The following is a 19,903-nucleotide window of genomic DNA, read 5'->3' as shown; positions in this document are numbered from 1 at the left end:
GGACATATAACTTGTACTTTTATTTTGAAAATGTTTGTTTTAGTTTTTTTCTAGACCGGAAGTTTGATATTGTTTACAAATGAATGCTTCCGGTAGGTCCTGCTACTTAGCGCGTTGGCATGAATATTATTTTGTGTTATTTACCTTACCAGTTTTGATACAAACACTACCAGCTCGATATAAAGAAAAGTAAGAAAAATGTGCACGTATTTCGTTTAATTTGATAAACAGTAGCACAGCTCCGTTAGAGAGAGTTAGCTAACAGTTGTGTAGCTCAGCAGATGTTCTGCAGCATGGCTCTGATATATTTCAACAGGTGTTGTAAACGGAGGTAAAGCCAGTCTTTTGAGTTTCATAAAAAGCTGCAGACTTGTGTTTTTTTTGTTGTTGTTGTTTTTTTTGTGTGGTAGTTGCAATGTTGTTCTCTGTGATGCCTACTTCACATATTTCTCTGTTTAAAAATCTAAAAGTTTATATCTAAAATTGAACAGACTTGTGTGTTATGATCTTCAGCCGTGTGATATTGAGCCTCGGGTCTAAGCGTTCACAAAGCGCGTGTTTACAGAGGATATGTGCTGTTAATGAAGTGCTGCTTAGGAGTCAGCATTCAGTATCTGTCGGTCATTCCCAACAAGCCAGAGCTCTTCGCCTCAAGCCGCCTGCACAGCGGTTCAGATTTCAGGTAATGAAGGGAAAAATCAAGCTGGCTGCAGAAAGTGTAACCTGGAAATGATACATGGCCTCTCTGTTTTAGGTGACAGCACCGTCCTATCATCATCTGCTCACCTTGTGTGATATGCAACCAGCCAGCATCTCCTACGGAAGAGACACAACTGCAGTTGCATCAGATGAGGATGATGAGGGTGATGAAAATCTGGCAGGAAAGGAGGTCGGAGAAGAGCACAAGGAGCTGAGAGAGATGGTGATGACTTCAGCCCAGACAGGGGCAGTCGGCATGGAGGTCCAGGAAAGTCCTGCAGATCCTGAAGCTGCCTCGGTGTCCAGTAAGTTAAAAAAAAAATGGCTGAAACTGTCATACAATACTGACTAATCTTTGGTTTAATTGGGGAATAGATTCACTTTTTTGTTGGCTTCCTGGTACCACATAATTTGAAATCTGTGTTTTATTTAGCAAAGCAATATTTATCAAATGTGAGCGTGGAAAACAATAGACTAGTAAACACGCTTGCCACATGTCCTTGCATGATTGAATTTAAATGAAAAAAGGTTTCATAACTGCTTTTTAAAATTTTATGAGGTGACCAAACATAACTTTAAGTTTTTGCCAGAAACTCTTAAGATTATGGCTTAACACGTTTTATAATGCGGTTCTGCCTGAGTCAAAGTCCAGATGCAATTTAGATGATGACTCGTACAGTTGCAATAATTTAACGTTAGAAGAACACAATCTTCTATGCCGGCATTCTGCACCTAAGCAACTTAAGCACACTGTAAAAATGTTACGGTGCCAGAAACTTAGTACTCAGTACCAACACGTCTTGTATGATTCTCAGACTTTCAGATTTTGGGTATCATAATTTTGGGTTCTGGTGCTGTTTCTAGCACACTATTTCATGAGCCATGTCGAGTCTGTGGGTAACACTGCATGTCTGTTCTTTTTTTCATTTGTATATTCAGTTCATGTATATACAGTATGCTAAACTTGTTTGCTTTTTGACAGCTCCTTCAGGATCAAGTGAGAAGAAGACTAGAAGGAAGTTGAGGAGGGAGAGGAAGAAACTGATGAAGACAACGCTGAAGTGTTCTGATACTTCTGAAAACTTATTGTCAGAGCTTCCATTTGCTTTGGCCAGCCCAACAACATGGAAAGCACTATGTATGTTCCTAATGTTTTATAATTACTTGAATTAGCAGCATTTTTCCCCCACTATTAAGAAGCCTTGATGACAAGTCAAGCGGGCACGTTGTGGCTAATAAGTGGTCTGTTTTCACTGTCCTGATCCTGTATTATATTTATTTTTATGCAAATCCTTAGCATGATGTCCAGTTTTTTTCATACTGGTGTTGGTGCTAGAGGAGCGGAATCAGAAGCAACTTCATATTTTCATAGCTTATATTTTACACCTCCAACTCCATTAGAACTACATAACAAAATAGGATGTGTTTTCACGATTTGGGACCTTTCAATTGATATTTTTAATTGTAACTTTCATTTTGCTGTTGTCCGTAGTCCCCAGCCAAGAGTCAACTAAGAAAAAGAGAAAGAGAAAGCGAGGAGACAGCGAGGGCCGAGTGGACAGTGAGGACGATGGGGACAAGAAGAAGAAAAAGAAAGAGAGCCAGCGACCCAATTACTTTGTCTCCATCCCCATTACTAACACTCAGGTAAGAAGCTGGAGCAGGTGGAGTTTATGCACATAGCATCTTTCCTTTCTTCATCTATAAAAAGCTGTGTGTTTAGAAAAAAGGGTCTCCTCCAGAAAGTGGGTTTACTGAAAGCTCTGAGTTTGTTAACAGGAAAGTGAAGGAAATCAAGGGACAGTTACTATGGTAACCAACACTACGAACCTCACCTGGGCCTTGGCAGGTGTTCTTTAACAAACCTCAAGTTTCTCTCAGGCTGATAGCTGTCAGTTTAGTTTCCTCTTTCATACAGTCAATATGAAATCACAGTTTAAGGACGTGGCTTTTAACTGACTTCTGCTCTCTGTCCACTGACAGATAAGCTCAGCTGTGAGTGAGGTTCAAGAGGCCGTGCTCCAGCAGGACCCCCGACTGGCCAAAGCTATGATCCCTGTCCCAACTCTTCACATCACGCTTTTAGTCACTCATCTTGCCAATCAGGAGCAAGTAGACCTGTGAGTTGGTGCGCATGCTGACATCCACATCACATCACACACACAGAAGTTCATATGAATACTATGACACCCAAATTGAAATGACCTTTGCTTCTTTAACTAACTATAACTAGATTGTAGAATGTAAGTGCATGTCATATTTTGGTCATGCTATAGCACACTAACATTAAAAAGCAGACATTATATTGTTCATGACAGCAATAAATTATGTTTTAGTAGTTACATCAGGAAGTAAACTTTGCTCTGAATAAGAGTCGCCCTCAGACTGAAGAAGTTAATTATCATTTAGATACCCATCCTTTTCTTACTGCGACATAATAAAATGACTTCTGTCACAAAAGTCTTCTGTTGATCGCACAACAAAATGATTTTTTTACAGCAGCCATTTTGAACTCAGTTGTTACTCATAGCATTAAAAATGGCCTTGAGTAGTAACAGTAAAAAGACGGCTATTGTTAATGTTATTAGTTACAGCAGAGCTTCTCTCTGTGAGCTTGAAAATGATCATCTAAGTGCTCACAGCGTTGTGGGTTGCTTTTTATATTCCACTTTTCTGGTCTTATTGATCACTCTAGCACTGCGAGCCACATTCTCACACACACACATTCTTGCAGCTCTTTGATTCATTCCTTCAGAGCTTCTTTTTTTTTTTATAACACACATTGGATGCTACATTACAGGGCTGGGCCGAGGCTCATTATTGTACCTAAGAGGACTCAGATTCAATTCAGTTCAACTCAGGTAAACTTAGTGGCAAATTACAACCACAGTCACCTCATGGTGCTTTATATTGTAAGGTAAAATCCCTAAAATATAAGAAAGAAACCCTTCAGTATTGCACAACCCTCTATGAGCAAGCACTAGGTGACAGTGGGAAGGAAAAACTCCCTTTTAATAGGAAGGAACCTCCAGCAGACCCAGGCTCAGAGAGGGGCGGCAAATAAAATGGCCAAAGCTATGCAACAAAAAACTGTTTTACCAAAACAAATTTCTGCCCCTCACTGAGATCATTGTATCCCCCAGATTACTGTGTTGGGTCGCTCCTCCTCCTCCATGCGGAGAATCCTCAGCAGCTTTTTTTCCCCCCCAAACATGCACACATGCATGTAGCAGCGGTGTACTCAGTGACAGCAGGTGTCGTGTCTTGGGATGTAGGTTGACTAGAACAACATCTCTTTTGTTCCGGTTTCTCCATTTTCTTTATTTGTTCTCTGAGCATAAAATGCACAGTAATCCTAAAATGCCGAACTTCAATCAAACAGAGTGCTCTCAAACTAGTTTACTGTCAGAATCAAATTTTCTCATTGAATCCCATTTAGCCTCTTTAAAGCTGCACATTATCACAACATCAGATAGCTCTGATAGCTCGGCAAAATCCTGTTGCAGAAGTAAATATATGGATGCAGTGTCGGCAGTGACTAATTACCAACGTGTCACATTAGGTACGGCTTGTCTTATCTTTTCCTCTCAGCACTTCCACGACGGTCAGGCTGTACATTTTTACGAGCGGTTTGGATGTTTTAGAGTAAGCCTTGTCTTAATCAGCTTAGTCGTTTTCATCTTAAACTTTCTTTTAATCATTTTAAGCATTTTCAGTTATTTTTTACTCTGTCAGCACATATCTGTCCCACACACATCCTAAAGGCTAAAATACTAAATGAGTTCAAATTCTGCCACTGCACATATCATATATAACTGAAGTATTTTGAAAGTCAGTAGAAAAATAAAGATTTGAGTTTGAAATTGCTGTTCTCGCATAGCTTTAGAGGCTGATGGAAATATAAAGGCAGTCTGTGTTTTTGTGAGCTAACTCCGTGACACTTGGGGACATCGGAGCTGCGTTATGTGATGAAGTGATGCTTAATCCCATCAAGAAGAAGATGGTGTTATTAGTAATCACTAGATTCTCCCATTATGTAATGTGACAGGAAGGGAGCGAGAGAGGGGATTAAGTCATGAATGTGTGTGCGTGTTTGTGTGTTGTGTATATTCATGTGTATATTTCCTTTTAGGGCGGCAGCGGTGCTGGCTCAGGTTGAGCCGTCACTGGCTGAGTTGCTGGGTGGGAGGGATCTGGTCTTGCCCTTCTCAGGGATAAGTCATTTCAGGAAGGAGGTGGTGTTTGTCGGACTGGCCTCCGGACAACACAGACACACACTGGACAGCTTGGCAGGTCAGTGGCAAACATTTAGCTTCTTGCTCTTGTGGTCATCCTTCCTCTCTCTGTCTCTTTGGTGTTTAGGTTTGAAAGCACTGAGTGACATTTTTATTCTAATTGCTTTTCACGCTTTAGCAGAGGGTGAAATTCAATGCTAATGTGATATTGTACTTGGCTTGGTGTGCACTCTGGAGGGGTGTCTGAAGTTGGAATCAGCTGCTAGTAGCTAATAGTGTCTGCTTACGTTTCTACATATGAGATCAATTAAAAGTATGTACAGTTGGAGGGTTTTTCCTTCTCGAGACACTACGAAGCTTAAAACACCTTAATGCAGGTGGATGCTTGATGTGGTGGAGCCTTTCTTATGGGTATCAATGATTAGACAACTGCAAGAGAAGGAGATGTTTAAGATCTTTTAAGATGTTTTAAGTCATAAGTCTCTCATTCAGAAGTCATGGAAAGTCTAAGCCTGACGTTTGTCTCGGAGACAACAGAGGACCTGGTAAAACGAGAATAGCGGAATTCTTAAAATAAATGGCAACCAGTTTGGTAAGAACCTCCGGGTCAAAGTTATACATCGTACAAACGTGTAGAAATGATTAAAGTCATACTCTATGTAGTGCAGAGACTTGAGACTTCACAGTGTGAACACGTCCTCATCTGTAATTTAGTCGATCTGATTAAATAAAATGGAATTTTTGGTGTTTTTCCTTTTCTGTTATCTCTGTGTGTGTGTGTGTGTGTGTGTGTGTGTGTGTGTGTGTGTGTACATGTCAACATTTCTGTTCCTACATTTTTCTTCTTGTGCCTAAATCCTCGTGTGTGGGTGCCTTCAGAATCTTTTGCGTGTTTGTTTTTGTGTTGTGCCTCTGGCAACAACATTAAGCCATTTCTAAGAGGATTCCCACTCCAATACTCTTGCACCACTAAAACACACACACACACACACACACACACACACACACACACACACACACACACACACACACACACACACACACACATACACAGTAAATGAGGTGACCTTCACTTAATACTTTCCATTTGCACCCTTAACAGTTAAATTGGAAGTATGCTGTAATTAATGTGTGTATGATACTTAAGGTTTTTCGATTGTTTCTACCTCTGTGAGATGTTCTATATTAAAGTGAACATATAGTGTTTGGGCAGCATTACTGTTTTTGTGGGATTTGTAGCTGCTCATGCTGAGATTTGCTGCTGAGAGCCAAAAATGTGCTACATTGGCCAAGCAAAGGCAAATCCCAGAAAGAATTCAATGTCAGGGTTTGGTGTAATTCAGCAAAACAGAAGCTGTTTTGTTTTATACAGAGCTACAAAGGCAAAGTTTCTACATATTATTACTTTTGAGCTGAGCGTTTGAGGGGGTTTTATTTTATCTAAGTCTCAAAAACACTGAATCAGACAGCGATGGGTTTTGGGCATGGCTGTAATTAGCTGGGGCTAACTTGCCAGAACCAGTGATTTGGGACAAGGTTATCTAACTTAAAAGAAGTGGGATGAAATGCTGATGTGAGTATATAGTGTATCACATCCTGTTATGATACAATTATCAGTAAGCTGGCACCAGATATCAATCTTAGTGAAACTTGAAGCTGTTTGAAGCAGAGAACAGTACCAGGTAATACTAAATGGCGGACAGTGGGGAATGCTAACTGGACAGCTGGTAACACTTGCATTGAAATTAAATGGTATTGATGCACACTGAGACCAAAGTGCAGGGAATAAATTCATATTTCACACCTTTTATGCAGGTTTTTTAAATCTTTTGGTTGCATGGATGCCATGATCTGTCAAAGCAGCGTGCCACGTATTGCAAAATCGCTGTGTTGCTTGGCTGATGTTACGTCCGTGCTGGTGTTTCGCTCTTTCCTCCGCTCTCTGCTTCATCGTGTACGTCTCCTGTGCTCCTCCGGACGAAACAGAAACGCAGACAGAGGAGAGAAAGTGACAATTAAGGTTCAAAGAAAATGCTGATGTTTCTTTGGCTGGGAAGCTTTTACTGCACTAATGTTAATGTATGTAAAAGCTTTGCTTGGATGGCTGTATTGAATTCTCAGCAGCACCAGGACCTGTTCCAGGACCTCCTGGTTAAGACATTAATGAACAGGGCTTTTCTCATCTGGTTATCAAAACAAGCTGGAGAATTTGAGAGTGTGGAGGACTCTGGGAGACGAGTTGCAGGCAAGTGGAAGGATAATGCAAAAGGGCTGATATGAAAGTCATAGATCTTTGCATATTAAACAAGTTAAAGGTGTAGAGTTACATTTTATGGGATGAATGGAATATTTTAATGGCCCCCCCACCCCCTGTGAATCTCTGAGTTTATAAGGCTTTCCTCATTAGTAGTAACATTAGTACCGCTACAAAGTTTTATGTTGAAACATTAAAGTTTTCACGTAGACTGAAGCTTCTTTTGAAGCCCTACTTATGAAGCATTTAGAAAAGTTGGAAGTTTAACAAGCAGCATTCATAAAGAACGGCTCCGGTTGTTGTTTTTGCAGAAAATTACTCAAAATTCCTTATGGGAAGTGCTATAAGAAAAGGAAATATAAGACAGGAAGTCAGGCCCTCTCGTCATCTTGTCTGTACTTTCCACCACTGGTATTGATTATATACTAACCTTTCTCTCCCTGTAGAGCTCCTCATCTAAAAATACCTCTGTAGTCTGACTCTAAACACTGTTTGTCTGTATATTTGTCCTTGCAGGCTTGTCTGTGTGTTCACGCCTTTGTTCACTTATCTATCTTTATCTCAGTAGATAAATGATATTTGGGCTAAAAGCTTTTTTCCCCATCATCCGACACACATTCTCAGCCATCTGTGGCCGCTCCATTTGTCTGCTCTGTTATAGCAGTAAAAAAAATCTATAATAGGGAGTCGAGATGCTTGAGCGGAAGAAATGGAGTCACGTTATTGTGCATTAGAATCCACGTCATGTTCTCTATATTTATGCATGTGTATCATTATATCAGTTATCATCCTTCCTTTTAGTTTATTAAATGTGCTTGTTTTGGTTTGCTGTGAAAATGTGCTGAATTTTTTGATGTGCTTATTTTCAGTATTTAATTGAATGACTCAGTGGGAGAAGGTTTATATTAAAAATAAATGTGCGCACGTCTGTTGCAGAGTTGTTGCGGAGCCGTTTCGAGGAGCAGGGGCTTCTGCAAGGAGACTGCCGAGGGTTTGAACCCCACCTCACCATTATGAAGCTGTCCAGAGCTTCAAAACTCCGATCTCAGGTTTGTGTTGTTTTTAATAAAAAGCTGCTTTTATCTACACCATCTGCACTGGTGCTTCTCCCTCCCCTTCCTCTCAGCAGCTGTTAAAATGTTTCACCTGTAGGTAAATGTCACATTGTGGCTCCAGCAGAAACTGATAATGGCCATTAGAATTAATAACTAAGAAGAAATTGAATTTATATCACTTTAGAGTTCGTGATGACTACTGTAAAGGTTAAGGGCCAAACACCAAGAAGAGAGAGGAGATAAACAAAGAATATATGAAAGATGGTTGAGGGTGGGTGATGAGGGAAGAAGAATTATAGCATCTATCTCGTTCCCTCTGACACTTTATCTTAGCTTATCCTTATGGTGCCTGCCGGGCGGCGTACTTGTCTTCTTCCTGTCAGTGCATTTGTGTGCGTGCAGAAATTTCACTTTGTTTATCGCAACCTGTGACTAATACGACTTCCTTTCTCCTTTGTCTCTCTCAGGGTATAAAGCGTGTGGACCCGGCCCTTTACTCCAACTACACTGACAAGTAGGTGCTTTGTTTCTCATACAATGAAAAATTCATAATCTGCACAGCACATTATAAGGTTTGGACTTCTTGTAAGACTCACACAGCTGCTATAGATGACACGGTGCTTGAACATTATGGCTACGTCCACACGTACCCGGGTATTTTTGAAAACGCAGATTTTTCTATGCGTTTGCACCTTTCGTCCACACGTAAACGGCGTTTTTGGTCACTGAAAACGGAGATTTTTAAAAACTCCGGCCAGGGTGGATATTTTTGAAAACTCAGTTTTTGCATTTACGTGTGGACGAGAAAAACGGAGAAAACGCAGCGTCAAAGGTGTGAGCATTTTTTGACGTCACACTGTGCGCCACGTTATTGTTTCGGTGAAATAAATTTCTACAATACTATTACTGTTAATTGTACTCTCTGCAGTGTTTAAATGCTTACATATACACACACAGTTACTGTCCCTCCACACATATGACTCGGTTCTGCTTCTGTGCCCCATCTTTGTTTACTTTTTCCCACCGAGGCTTCTAGACTTCTGATTGGCCAACATTTCTGCACGGTAGGAATATATCGCCACCTGTTGCTTTGGCATGTTCCTAGCAGCGTTTTCCTTCATGTCTGCCTTTACGTGTGGACGGGATTATTTTTTAAAACAAAAACGGAAAATCTCAGTTTTCAAAAATACCCGTGTACGTGTGGACGTAGCCTATGGCATCTCGTAATGTTTTGACTCAGTTTTTGTGGTTTTTAAGATGCAAATTTACACAGAAACCTAGTGTACCATGTATTTAAAGCCATCTCCCTGGTGCAAAATACATTTGACATCTGATCACTCCAGCATGAGAATAGTGCAGGTAATAATCCTTTGAATTCCCAGCTTACGAGTGCTCATCCTCTCTCTCCCACCTGCCGCGTGTGAAAAAGGCTTAAATTTGGCTGTCACCCCCGCTGCTCTTTGCCATCAAGCGGCTATATGACTGACATCTGCCTTTATTATCTGCTGGAGGCCTCGGTGCTCGCTGCGTCTTTATCTTGTCATTGTGACTGTTTTTCGTTTCATCACCACAGATTTTTTGGAGATCAGACGGTGGAGCGGGTGGATCTTTGTTCTATGTTGAAGAAGAAGCAGCAAGATGGATATTACCACACTGAAACGTCACTACAGCTCGGTTAGTGAACGCACAAACTCACACAGTTATTTTTGATGCTTGTTTTGTTGTGTCAGAGGCAAAGCTGAACCACCGGAGGGCGCTGTCAGCTCACATGAGAGTCTCAACAATTTGGTTTTCATAGCTGTGGGTAAAATGTGCTCACAGCAACAACAGTTTGGCTTAATATTTTTTTAATTTGAGAAGTGAACTGGAGCTCAGTTTTGTTATTCATTAGAATGAGGATTTGGTGGTTTTGCTGATTTTATCTGCCAGTATGACTACAGTTTTTTCATTTTCTTGCTATTTGCTGTTGTTGGTGGTGGTTTGATCAGTTTTCTTTTTTATTCTAAGGGGATTTGTGTAACACCATCAAACCTCAAGTACTTAGCAGAACTTAAAAGAGAGGCACAGTGGTCTAATCAAACACAGCAGTGTTACACAAGAGAGCTAATTTCCATTTTAGCCATTACCACCCAGCTGTGTATTAACGCCTGCCGGGTCTTTGAAAACCTGGCGGTAGAGAATAATGACTCAAATTTCCTCTAAATGTAAGAAGTACTGGAAGGTTTCTGCTTTAAAAACTTAAGCAGTTTCATTACTGTGAGTGGAACATGAAGGGGAATGGCTCATGCTTTTAGTTCGGTTTGATGTGAATCAAGTAGAATAATTCTCGTGCCCGTTCAGCTCCTTTGTCATTGATGTCGTGCTGTTTGTTACTCTGTAGCCAGATATGATTTGACACGGCACTGTCGACTTGGGATGCTGCCAGACTGTCAGTACGTTTGTGCTCTTCTTGTCTAGCAGCTACCGGGAGCCGACAGGGAATTGTGTTTAGAGGAAAACGTGTCTTTTAAAGGATTACTTCCATCAGCTTTGTCTGTCTGGGATAAAACAAATTGCCGTGATTCGTTTGTGAGCGGCCACTTCTTGTCATGCGTCATTGAAAAACAATAGACTGATTGTCCTCGCATGATGAGATGAGATTGGAGACATTTTGTTATTAAAAAATGCAAAAAAAAAGATGTTAAATTATTGTAATCATTTAATCTGCTTTTAGAAACAAAATGAAAATGTGCCCCTCGGCTCTGAAATACCAACAAAGCAACATGCTGTACTTAGATTAGAAGCACAAATGCTTCTCTCAGGGTCACTTATGGTGCTTTTCATAAAACATCCATCATGTAGTTTTAAGCTGTGACTGATTAGTGTTTCAATCTGCCAACTAAGAAGTCTTAACTTGAGAAACTCTGCTGACCTAATTAATGTGGTCTGTGGTTCAATGAAAATCACTTGTGTGATAATTAAAAAACAAAATAATCATTCAGTTAGTTTCACAGTGGGATGGAAACACTGAGTGACTTGTTTCTGTGCATTGGCCACATGTTTTTCTATTATGAGTGGGATTCACAGAGGAGCCACACCAGTGGTATCACAGTATTTAACGCCCTATAGGGTCACCTGTGATGCTTCATAATATCTGTGAGTAAATGTGAAAGGTACTCCAAGAAAGCTGGAGGAAAAGATGAATGAAGTGCTGAATTTAATGACTGATGACCCTCTTTTCAAATTGAGTTGATTAAATTAGCAAATGCTGGATGCAGCTTGCAGTATAAAATATGGTTTGAGTGCTGGGTAAGAACATAAACCACCTTGGTGTCACCCACTTGTTTGTGAAGTCCTGTTTTGAAGCTTTTTGGCTACGTTCACACTGCAGGCGAAAGCGCATCAAATCCGATTTTTTTTTACCCTATGCGACCCATATCCGATCATGGTATGACAGTGTGAACGGCACAAATCCGATCTGGGTCACTTTCGTATGTGGTACTGAATCCGATACATATCCGATGTTTTAGAAAGCGACTGCTGTTTGATGGTCATGTCGCATTAAATCCGTCTTTTACGTCACTGACACAAGACAGACACCAATTATCAGCGCTGGAGAAGCACCCGATAAGACATCGTGAACGCTTCCTGGCCATCCGGTGAAACTGTTGGGAAGACAACGTTGGAGAAACGTGAACATTTTATTTGTACTGTATAATCTGCAGATTCTGACAGAAATCTGCAACTATCTTTTGAAGCACTGCTCCTCTAAAACAGCAATAAGGATCATTATTAGGTTATTTACATGATTATGTAAATAACAAAATAACTTAAAGCAAAAATTGGGAAACGTGAAGTCCGAAGTCTTTATATTAAGGGCCATCAGTCAAACAATACTGTTTGCTCTGGGTCTAAACAGAGCGCGTTGTGTGTGACGTCTTCTTTTGCGCATGCGGGCCGCTTTGAGCGTTCACACTAGAGCACGTTTGCTGTCGCATTTTATTTGTAGTGTGAACAAGCAGACAAAAAAATCGGATTTGATCAAAAAATCTGAGTTGAGCATTAAGATCTGCAGTGTGAACGTAGCCTTAGATGTTTTCACGAAAACCTGATGCGATGAGAAGAGGCAGGTCTGAGTGTGAAACCGCATGCTCTTTGGCTAACAACTTGTCAATCACAAGTTCTTATTTTGTGATTGTTGCAAACCCGAAATAATCCTTTCTTAACACAGTATTACCAGAATTTACAAAATCTTAAAAAATGATCCGACTAACTAATGAGTGACTGAGCCCATTAACTCATCAGGAAAGTGTTTACAGAAGCCGTTTGCCCGACTTCTATAGGTACAGAAGTCTTTTTGCAACCACGCAAATCAGCCCCTTTTCCTTGGTTTCACCCAGACGTTACATTCATGTTTTAAGTGTAGCAGAAAACCTAAACAGTCATTAAAAATGGTAAATGGTAAATGGCCTGTATTTGTGTAGCGCTTTTACTAGTCCCTAAGGACCCCAAAGCGCTTTACACAACCAGTCATCCACCCATTCACACACACATTCACACACTGGTGATGGCAAGCTACATTGTAGCCACAGCCACCCTGGGGCACACTGACAGAGGCGAGGCTGCCGGACACTGGCGCCACCGGGCCCTCTGACCACCACCAGTAGGCAACGGGTGAAGTGTCTTGCCCAAGGACACAACGACCGAGACTGTCCAAGCCGGGGCTCGAACCAGCAACCTTCCAATTACAAGGCGAACTCCCAACTCTTGAGCTACGATCGCCCGTAAATTATTAAATTAAAATTAATTAAATTAATAAGCAGATAAAAGCATCAAAATTTGGGGTCCAAGCCAGATGCCATCAAGTAAAACAGGTCCGAAGTACTGAAGGAAGATTCATGGTGGATTTCATCTTCGTCTTTCAGATGAAAGGATCCACTGAATATCTCATTTCTCTTGGCTTCAAAGCAAAAAAATTACAATATTTACTTCAGTAGAAATATTTATATATTTTTATGACTCAGTCTCAGTCATGAGTCTGAAATAAAGTTTGGCTCTGAAAAGTGGCATAAACTTTAGTTAGGGTATTTTGCAGAAAGCTTTCACAAGAAAAAGCACTCCGATATGTCGTCACATCAAAATTTGTCCTACACTTAGTTACCATGGAGTTAACAGGAGTTGTGTATACCTCAGTCTCACACACACAAGCACTTCCTAAGTCTCGCTGTCAAGTATCTGCAGTAATTGCTGTGTATGCGTGAGTGTGTGTGTGAGTGAGAGAGCTGTCAGTGTAACTAGGCTGTCACAATGTTTTGTGGATCACTGGGCTGTCTGTGAGAGACAAAGAGCGACTGTGTGTGTGTGTGTGTGTGTGTGTGTGGGAGTGAGAAACAGTCGAGGGGAGGGGGGTGTTTACCTCACACTTCACATCATCAAAAAGCTTGTGTTTTTTGTCAAGTGTTTTTCCAAAACAGCGCTTATTTAAAATGTATGAAAATGGGGGGAAAATATTGCATCCATTGCTCTGATGTTACCATGCAGCCTGCACACTGAATGTTACAGTGAAGAGTTTAAATATGATGTGATACTGCTCGCTGTGTGTGAGCAAAATACTAGGAAAGGCAGGATTTAAGTGGATGAGTCCCTCAAGCTTAGAGGTTACGTAAGCTTTAAACCGAGACTATGTAAACTTTAAGAGAAAAACAAAATCGTCCTCGTACAAAATAAGAACTACAATAACTCAGCTGAAGCTGTAGTGATGTTTTGTACTGTGCAAAGTCTCGTGGTCTCACTGCCGCCATTCAACAAGCCTTTAATAATGAAAATAGTGACCTACAAACAACTGCAACAAAAAGAGATGGGAGCCCCGGCTAAAACACACAGAAGAAGACCATGAACCAACCTCGGAGTGGGCTGGCGGATTCAAGCTTCTCCCCTAAACTACTGTTAGTCCATCAGGACTAATACACAACACTAAACACTTAATACACAAACTGTAAAAGCCACATAAAGATAAAGCCAGTGCTGATGGAGGTGAGGGAGGAGTAAATTGCGACCAAGACGGCAAATGCTGACCACCATGCTCGTCCTTGTCTGGGTTTTGGAACCCAACTTTGTGAGCACAGTAACTTAAGAACAAGGGAACTTAGGGTTTTCAAATTGATGCCATACGTGCATCTACTAAAAAAAATCAAATCTCACTTACCTCGATGTCAAAAACAAGTTCTGAGGTTTTCTGAAAATGTTGTAAATGCGATAACTGAAGAAGGAAGGATTTTCAAATTGATACCATAGGTGAAGCTATCATGGGACTGAGGGGTAGCACTGGTGTCTGTCAGTATTCCTGTGAGTGTTGTATATTTGTGACAGCTGTTAACGTCGTCACCTAACTAAACACCAGAACAATGCTGACCATAATCACAGCTTCACCAACACGAGACAGAAATCTGACATGAGACCTGAGCATATTTTTAGATCGCTATAACTGGGCTACTTGTTGCAACACTGAGAGCAAGATGAGAGTCTGTACCGCAAAAGTCCTCTCCTCTGAGCCATCGATAGTGTTTGATTTTATTCTGTAGCAAACCAGATTGATGGATGCCCTCCAAAGCACACTGTGCTTTTTTATGTTTAGAAACAGAGTTTCTTCATTTTCCCACAAACCACTCAAACACACCAATAAACCGATACAAACCGATTTTTTTTTTCCATCTTGCTGCCAGCCATGCTACAACAGCAGCATTAAGAGCAGAAATGTTGTGTATGATGGATCTACTTATACCGGTGCACAACAATGGCAGAATTGAAGCAGTTAAGAAAAACAAACTATTCATCTTCCCAAACACCTGTGGTTTAAGAGTGACCGACATCCGCACGAACACTTGAAATCTTTAAAGCAAAGAACACATGATGAGCAGCGTGTGTCATCACTCTCTCTGTAGGAGAGCAATTATTCAGCCAGCACACCTGCTGCTGTTTTATGGCTCAACGGAGACGACGATGCAGCGGGAATAGACTTGGCACTTCAACCGTATTTCAAATGGGAAATTGCTAAAAACGTGGCTAATTTAAAGTGGAGCTTTATCGCATACTGTTAGTTTTCATTAAGGCCTCGTACTTGCTTACAAAATATTGCATAAAATATCATAATGCGTTGCAGGTGATAGCGCCCGATGAACTGGTCGGGCTTGTTCTCCTCTACATCCGTGTTTCTCACGGGATCATGTCGAGGGTCAGCGAAGCATCTGATTAATACATACAGCAGGGGAAATGGTTATTTGATCCCCTGCTGAATTTACAAAGAGATGAACAGTCTCGGTTTAATTTTAATGGAAAGGCAGAATATCAACTAAAAATCCAGTAAAACCCTAACGCATTCAAGTTATAAATTGATTGGTAAAAAACATAAAATCCAGAATTATTCAGGCTCTCATTCTGTTTTTTTTCACACAGTGGTCAGAGTCTGCATGTGTATATCTTAATCCCATAATCCACACTACAACATAATCCACAGAGCTCATTGAATGTAATCTAAAAGGGCATCTTTTTATGTTTGAAGAAGCAAGACTGTACAGAGTGCAAGAACAAAGAGTGAAGGGGGGGATTTTTGTTGCCTGTTGTAATGTTCTTAAGTTGTATACTTTTATGTTTTCGGTAGAGATCAGTTTGGTGTGGCGGTTACAGTTTAGTAGTACAGGTCCTGAAGCAAGCAGGGATTTCATGCAACAGGGAGCAACTGGTTTGTGTTTGCAGTGTTGCCAAAGAAGCCGATAGTGCCTAACATATACAGCAAAGTGAAGTGCAAACAGTGAGGCTCACACCACATAGTTAAAAATAAGAAAAACTATGTTATTTGCTTTTAACTCACCTGCACATGAAAAAATAATTTCATCAATCAAAACAGGAAATAGTTAAAAAGATACTATGTAGAGTTTGTGTTGCAGATGTAATATAAAACAAACGGTCTGATTTTACAAAAATCTGACATGTTTATCTGACTTATTTTGTTCTTTGGCGGCCAGAGAATAAATGGAAAAGCTGTTTGTGCACTTTTGTTTGGACAGGTGCTGAAAGTTCAGCACGAAGACGCCAAAAAACACTTGAGTCTCTTCTCGTTCTCTTTCCACTCGCTGGCCTGTTGGAATGTGACATAAATTTAAGCCACGGAGTCAAAACAATGAAAGAAGTCTGTGTGCGTGTGTTGAAAAGTGTCCTCATCACTCATGTCACTACAAAATGTGCCTGGAACATTTAAACTGTTATACTTATCCTGATTTATTTTTTTTTTATCCCCCGCTAGAGGTAGAACAGTTTCCCATTAGTATGTAGTTACAGCCAAGGGAAATCGAGCCTATAATAAAAGCAGCCTTACGTAGGAGATGGTCAGTGTATTATTTCCAGTCTGTGTCTGTGGAGGTAGAATAATAGGTCTAGGTCAACTCGGGACCTTTTGGTATTTACAGTATTCACACCTACAGCTTTATGTACAGACACCCAAATAAATGGGTGTAAATGCTTATTAACAGGCATGCAGAGACTAGAAGTGCTCAGCAGCACTGTGGGACTGTGTGCACATGGACTCAAGAAGGTGCTTTGTTGCTCTCTGACCCTTTGGTATTTTGTTAAGATAAGGTTACTCACTTCTTTACAGACTGTGCTGCATGTTTTCTTTCTTCTATGAAGTAACTCTTTGGCAGTGCTCGTTTTCCGCTCAGCAGCTACACAGACTGATGATGCGGTTTTGTTAATTTGAGTGTAAGTGGGCTAATTTCTCTCTGGAGAAATATTGAATCGGGGGTTTACAATATTTAAAGGATGAAAATTGAGCTGTAAAGAGTTTAACGGCATTCAGGGGCCGCTGATGTTTTGAACATTTAAGAGTTTTGTAAAAAAAAAAAAAAAAAGATAGATGGTTTCGTTGGATGGATTATTAATTATTAATTTTTTTTCTTTTTACTCCTCTGGTTTGTAGAAGGCACAAGGACGGGTAGGTCCGCTGAATCTTATCTGCCTTGCATTTATTTGTTGAAAGACACATGCCAAACATTCGAGTGCAGGGACCATGGAAAAATGCTTTTTTTTGGAATTACTTCGGTAATGGTTCATTGTTTGTTGTCACTCAGCAGATAATTTAGATTTTCTCCCCTTATTTCTCATCTTTTGTTACAAGATGCGTTTTTATGGCTGTCACTACTGCTTTAAAAGCAGTGATCAGTGTCCTCATTCGACTGTAAGCACAACAATTTTGGGTACGCTAGGGAAATAAAACAGTAAAACAAACGAGCCTTAATTATACTAAAGGCTCTCACTGTTAATGCTTAAAGCTTCCCGTGTGGTAATATTGGCATATCCGCCTGGCTCTGTTTCTAATAATTGATTTAATTTAATATACACTACCTCTCTTCCTGTACACGCCTCCTCCTCTGTAATTCCTTGTAAGAAGGGAAGATATGAGTGTCTGTTACACTGGAGCATCTGTGTAAGGCCTTCGATTTAGTACTATATAGCGCCATCTCATAAAACAGAGGTATTGCCAATTTTGGTGTGACCAGCATAATTTATACTTAAGTAACTCTGGATGTGCTTACAAGGGAGGAAAACAGAATTGTACAAAAATAAAAATGTAAACAATTTTCATGTAATCATAAATGTCTTGGGCAGTTTCTCCTTCAAGTTTTTTTTCTTCTTGTGCACTTTTCACTGCTTTCAGAGCCACTTTTAAATCGCAACCTGGAAATCGTTTTATAACTACTTACATGAACATTTGTAGAGCACACTTTAGGATCCTTTCACACCTGCAGTTTTTAGTCCCTTTCAAATTGAGCTCTGGTTCATTTGAGCAGATGTGAGCACTCGTGCTCACCAAAAGAACAGCACCAAGACCATGTACTCCAAGGCGATCCAACCTTAATCTGAAACAGCTACCAGGGGTTTGTTGCAAGACTGAGCTAAGAAAAACTTTCTGTAGCCATGTGTGCTGTGTATTCTGGGATGTGGCAAGGGACTATAGTACACTATAATTTAAGTATACACAGTATACTTCTTAATAGTACACAACTTAGCATCTTCTTCCTCTATTTGTTTTTGTTGCTCCCGCCTCAGACACATCTGGCCAATAAGCCGATTGAACATTCACACATTGTTTGTAGTGACGCCTTTAGGTTCGCGTGGAGGTCACTTGGATTTTTCTCTGTGAAAAGAAACCAAGTCACGGGGAAAAGCTACAAGTTTCCAAACTTATCAACTGATTCGGACCAGAGTAAGCAAACTATTGGTGTGAAACTTCTCCTTCAAGCTGACCTGATTTTTGTGTGGCAAAGTGGGTCTCTGGCTTTGACCCAGCATGTTTCAGTTGAGGTCCACAGTTCAAACGCAGTCAATCCAGCGACACCAAGTTGTGCCACAATTTAAGTTGTGCACTGTTAATTTGTTCCCTAGGATGAAAATGTCTTGAAGCATGTAAACCTTGCAGTGAGAACCTAGAAGAATACCATCGACTCGCCAGATTTATCTCTCGTCAAGTTCCCCTGAAATAAAAATCCAGTTAAAGGATCACCAGTTTGACACACCGGAGGAAAAACGACTATTAATCAAAGAGGAAGTTTAAAGGCAGCGAACGAGATTCCCACAGAACTGCCTAAAAATAGCAGCAATGCTGAAGCTGAACCATAGGGACTACTGAGGTTGACCTTGAAGGGGAGCCCGATTTAAATCAGGAATTGTACACAGTCAGATTACACAATATTAGTCCAATGATCGCAGAACAGTAAAACAGATGCTTGTTTTATTGCATGCTGTGTTACTACTAGAAGTAAACTATAAGACAACTGTCCATCATCTGGGAACAACGTCATTTTCTCAGCTAGTCTGACAAATTCTGCAGTGTGTCATAGTCCCGACGAATACCATGAGAATATGTTGACGAGGAAGAGCGCGGACGTTGACAGTGCTGCCATGATTAACACCCCCTTCACAATCACCTTTGTCCTTCATGCACGCTATGAAAATGCCAAGCTGTCGTATGAAGGATTAGGGTCTAGTCTTGTCTCATGGCCAAGTAGCAGTTTCTTGACTCTCACTGCTGTATCTCACATCTTAAAAGAAATATTATGATGATCCTGGAATTACACATTATCCCAGATAACAAGGCTCCAGCATCAAGCAGGCCCTGCCAGGAATTTTTCAGATGTCAAAAAAGAACGGTAAAGCTTATGCGCGGCACACGGTTATGTTATCTCAGGTCGACATCTGAATCTGTAGGGAGCGCAGCAAACTATAAGCACCTGACAATTTGCAGTAGTGACCGCTAAGAGGATAGCAGGTGTGTTGGAGCAAGATAAAGGAGATGAGAATAGAGAAGGAGAAAGGAGCAAATAATCCGGCCGAATAGATGGGAGGATGGAAGCACAGCAGAAAGAGATTGAAAAGGAGAGAGCAAGAAATAAGTAAGATTAATCGAGAACGATAAATGAGTGCGGGAAGAGAATGGAAAGGCGGAGGAGGGAGGAACGGGCTTGCACAATCAGTAGAATTAAATAGATCGTGCGGATGGAAAGGGCAGATAGGTTGGCCAGACAGATGGTGAGAGAAAATTGGAGATTTGAGTGAAGATGAGATTAAACAGACAACCGAATTGAAGCTTGATTTAAAAGGCGAGGTGGAGGAGGCTCGGCCGAGCTAAG

At 40.7% G+C, this 19,903-nt stretch overlaps 1 protein-coding gene across 3 annotated transcripts in view; it reads left to right on the top strand.

Moving 5' to 3' along the window:
• The first annotated feature begins 91 nt into the window (after positions 1-91).
• The window catches only part of akap7 (A kinase (PRKA) anchor protein 7), a 47,890-nt gene continuing 28,078 nt past the window's right edge, over positions 92-19,903 (top strand). The window contains exons 1-9 of one of the 3 annotated variants that reach the window (XM_085132902.1): positions 92-682; positions 755-1,004; positions 1,682-1,837; positions 2,192-2,346; positions 2,683-2,819; positions 4,832-4,992; positions 8,125-8,237; positions 8,711-8,757; positions 9,817-9,917. In XM_085132902.1, the coding sequence (XP_084989028.1) occupies positions 503-682; positions 755-1,004; positions 1,682-1,837; positions 2,192-2,346; positions 2,683-2,819; positions 4,832-4,992; positions 8,125-8,237; positions 8,711-8,757; positions 9,817-9,917 (1,300 nt within the window). In that variant the 5' untranslated portion in view covers positions 92-502. The remainder of the gene's footprint in view (positions 683-754; positions 1,005-1,681; positions 1,838-2,191; positions 2,347-2,682; positions 2,820-4,831; positions 4,993-8,124; positions 8,238-8,710; positions 8,758-9,816; positions 9,918-19,903) is intronic. The other 2 variants (XM_085132899.1, XM_085132901.1) reach the window with 2 other exon arrangements.

The sequence above is a fragment of the Neolamprologus multifasciatus genome, chromosome 15 (genome assembly GCF_963576455.1).
Source record: "Neolamprologus multifasciatus chromosome 15, fNeoMul1.2, whole genome shotgun sequence".
Lineage (NCBI taxonomy): Eukaryota > Metazoa > Chordata > Actinopteri > Cichliformes > Cichlidae > Neolamprologus > Neolamprologus multifasciatus.
Note: the sequence above shows the minus strand (reverse complement) of the source record. Positions and strands in the feature narration are given on the sequence as shown.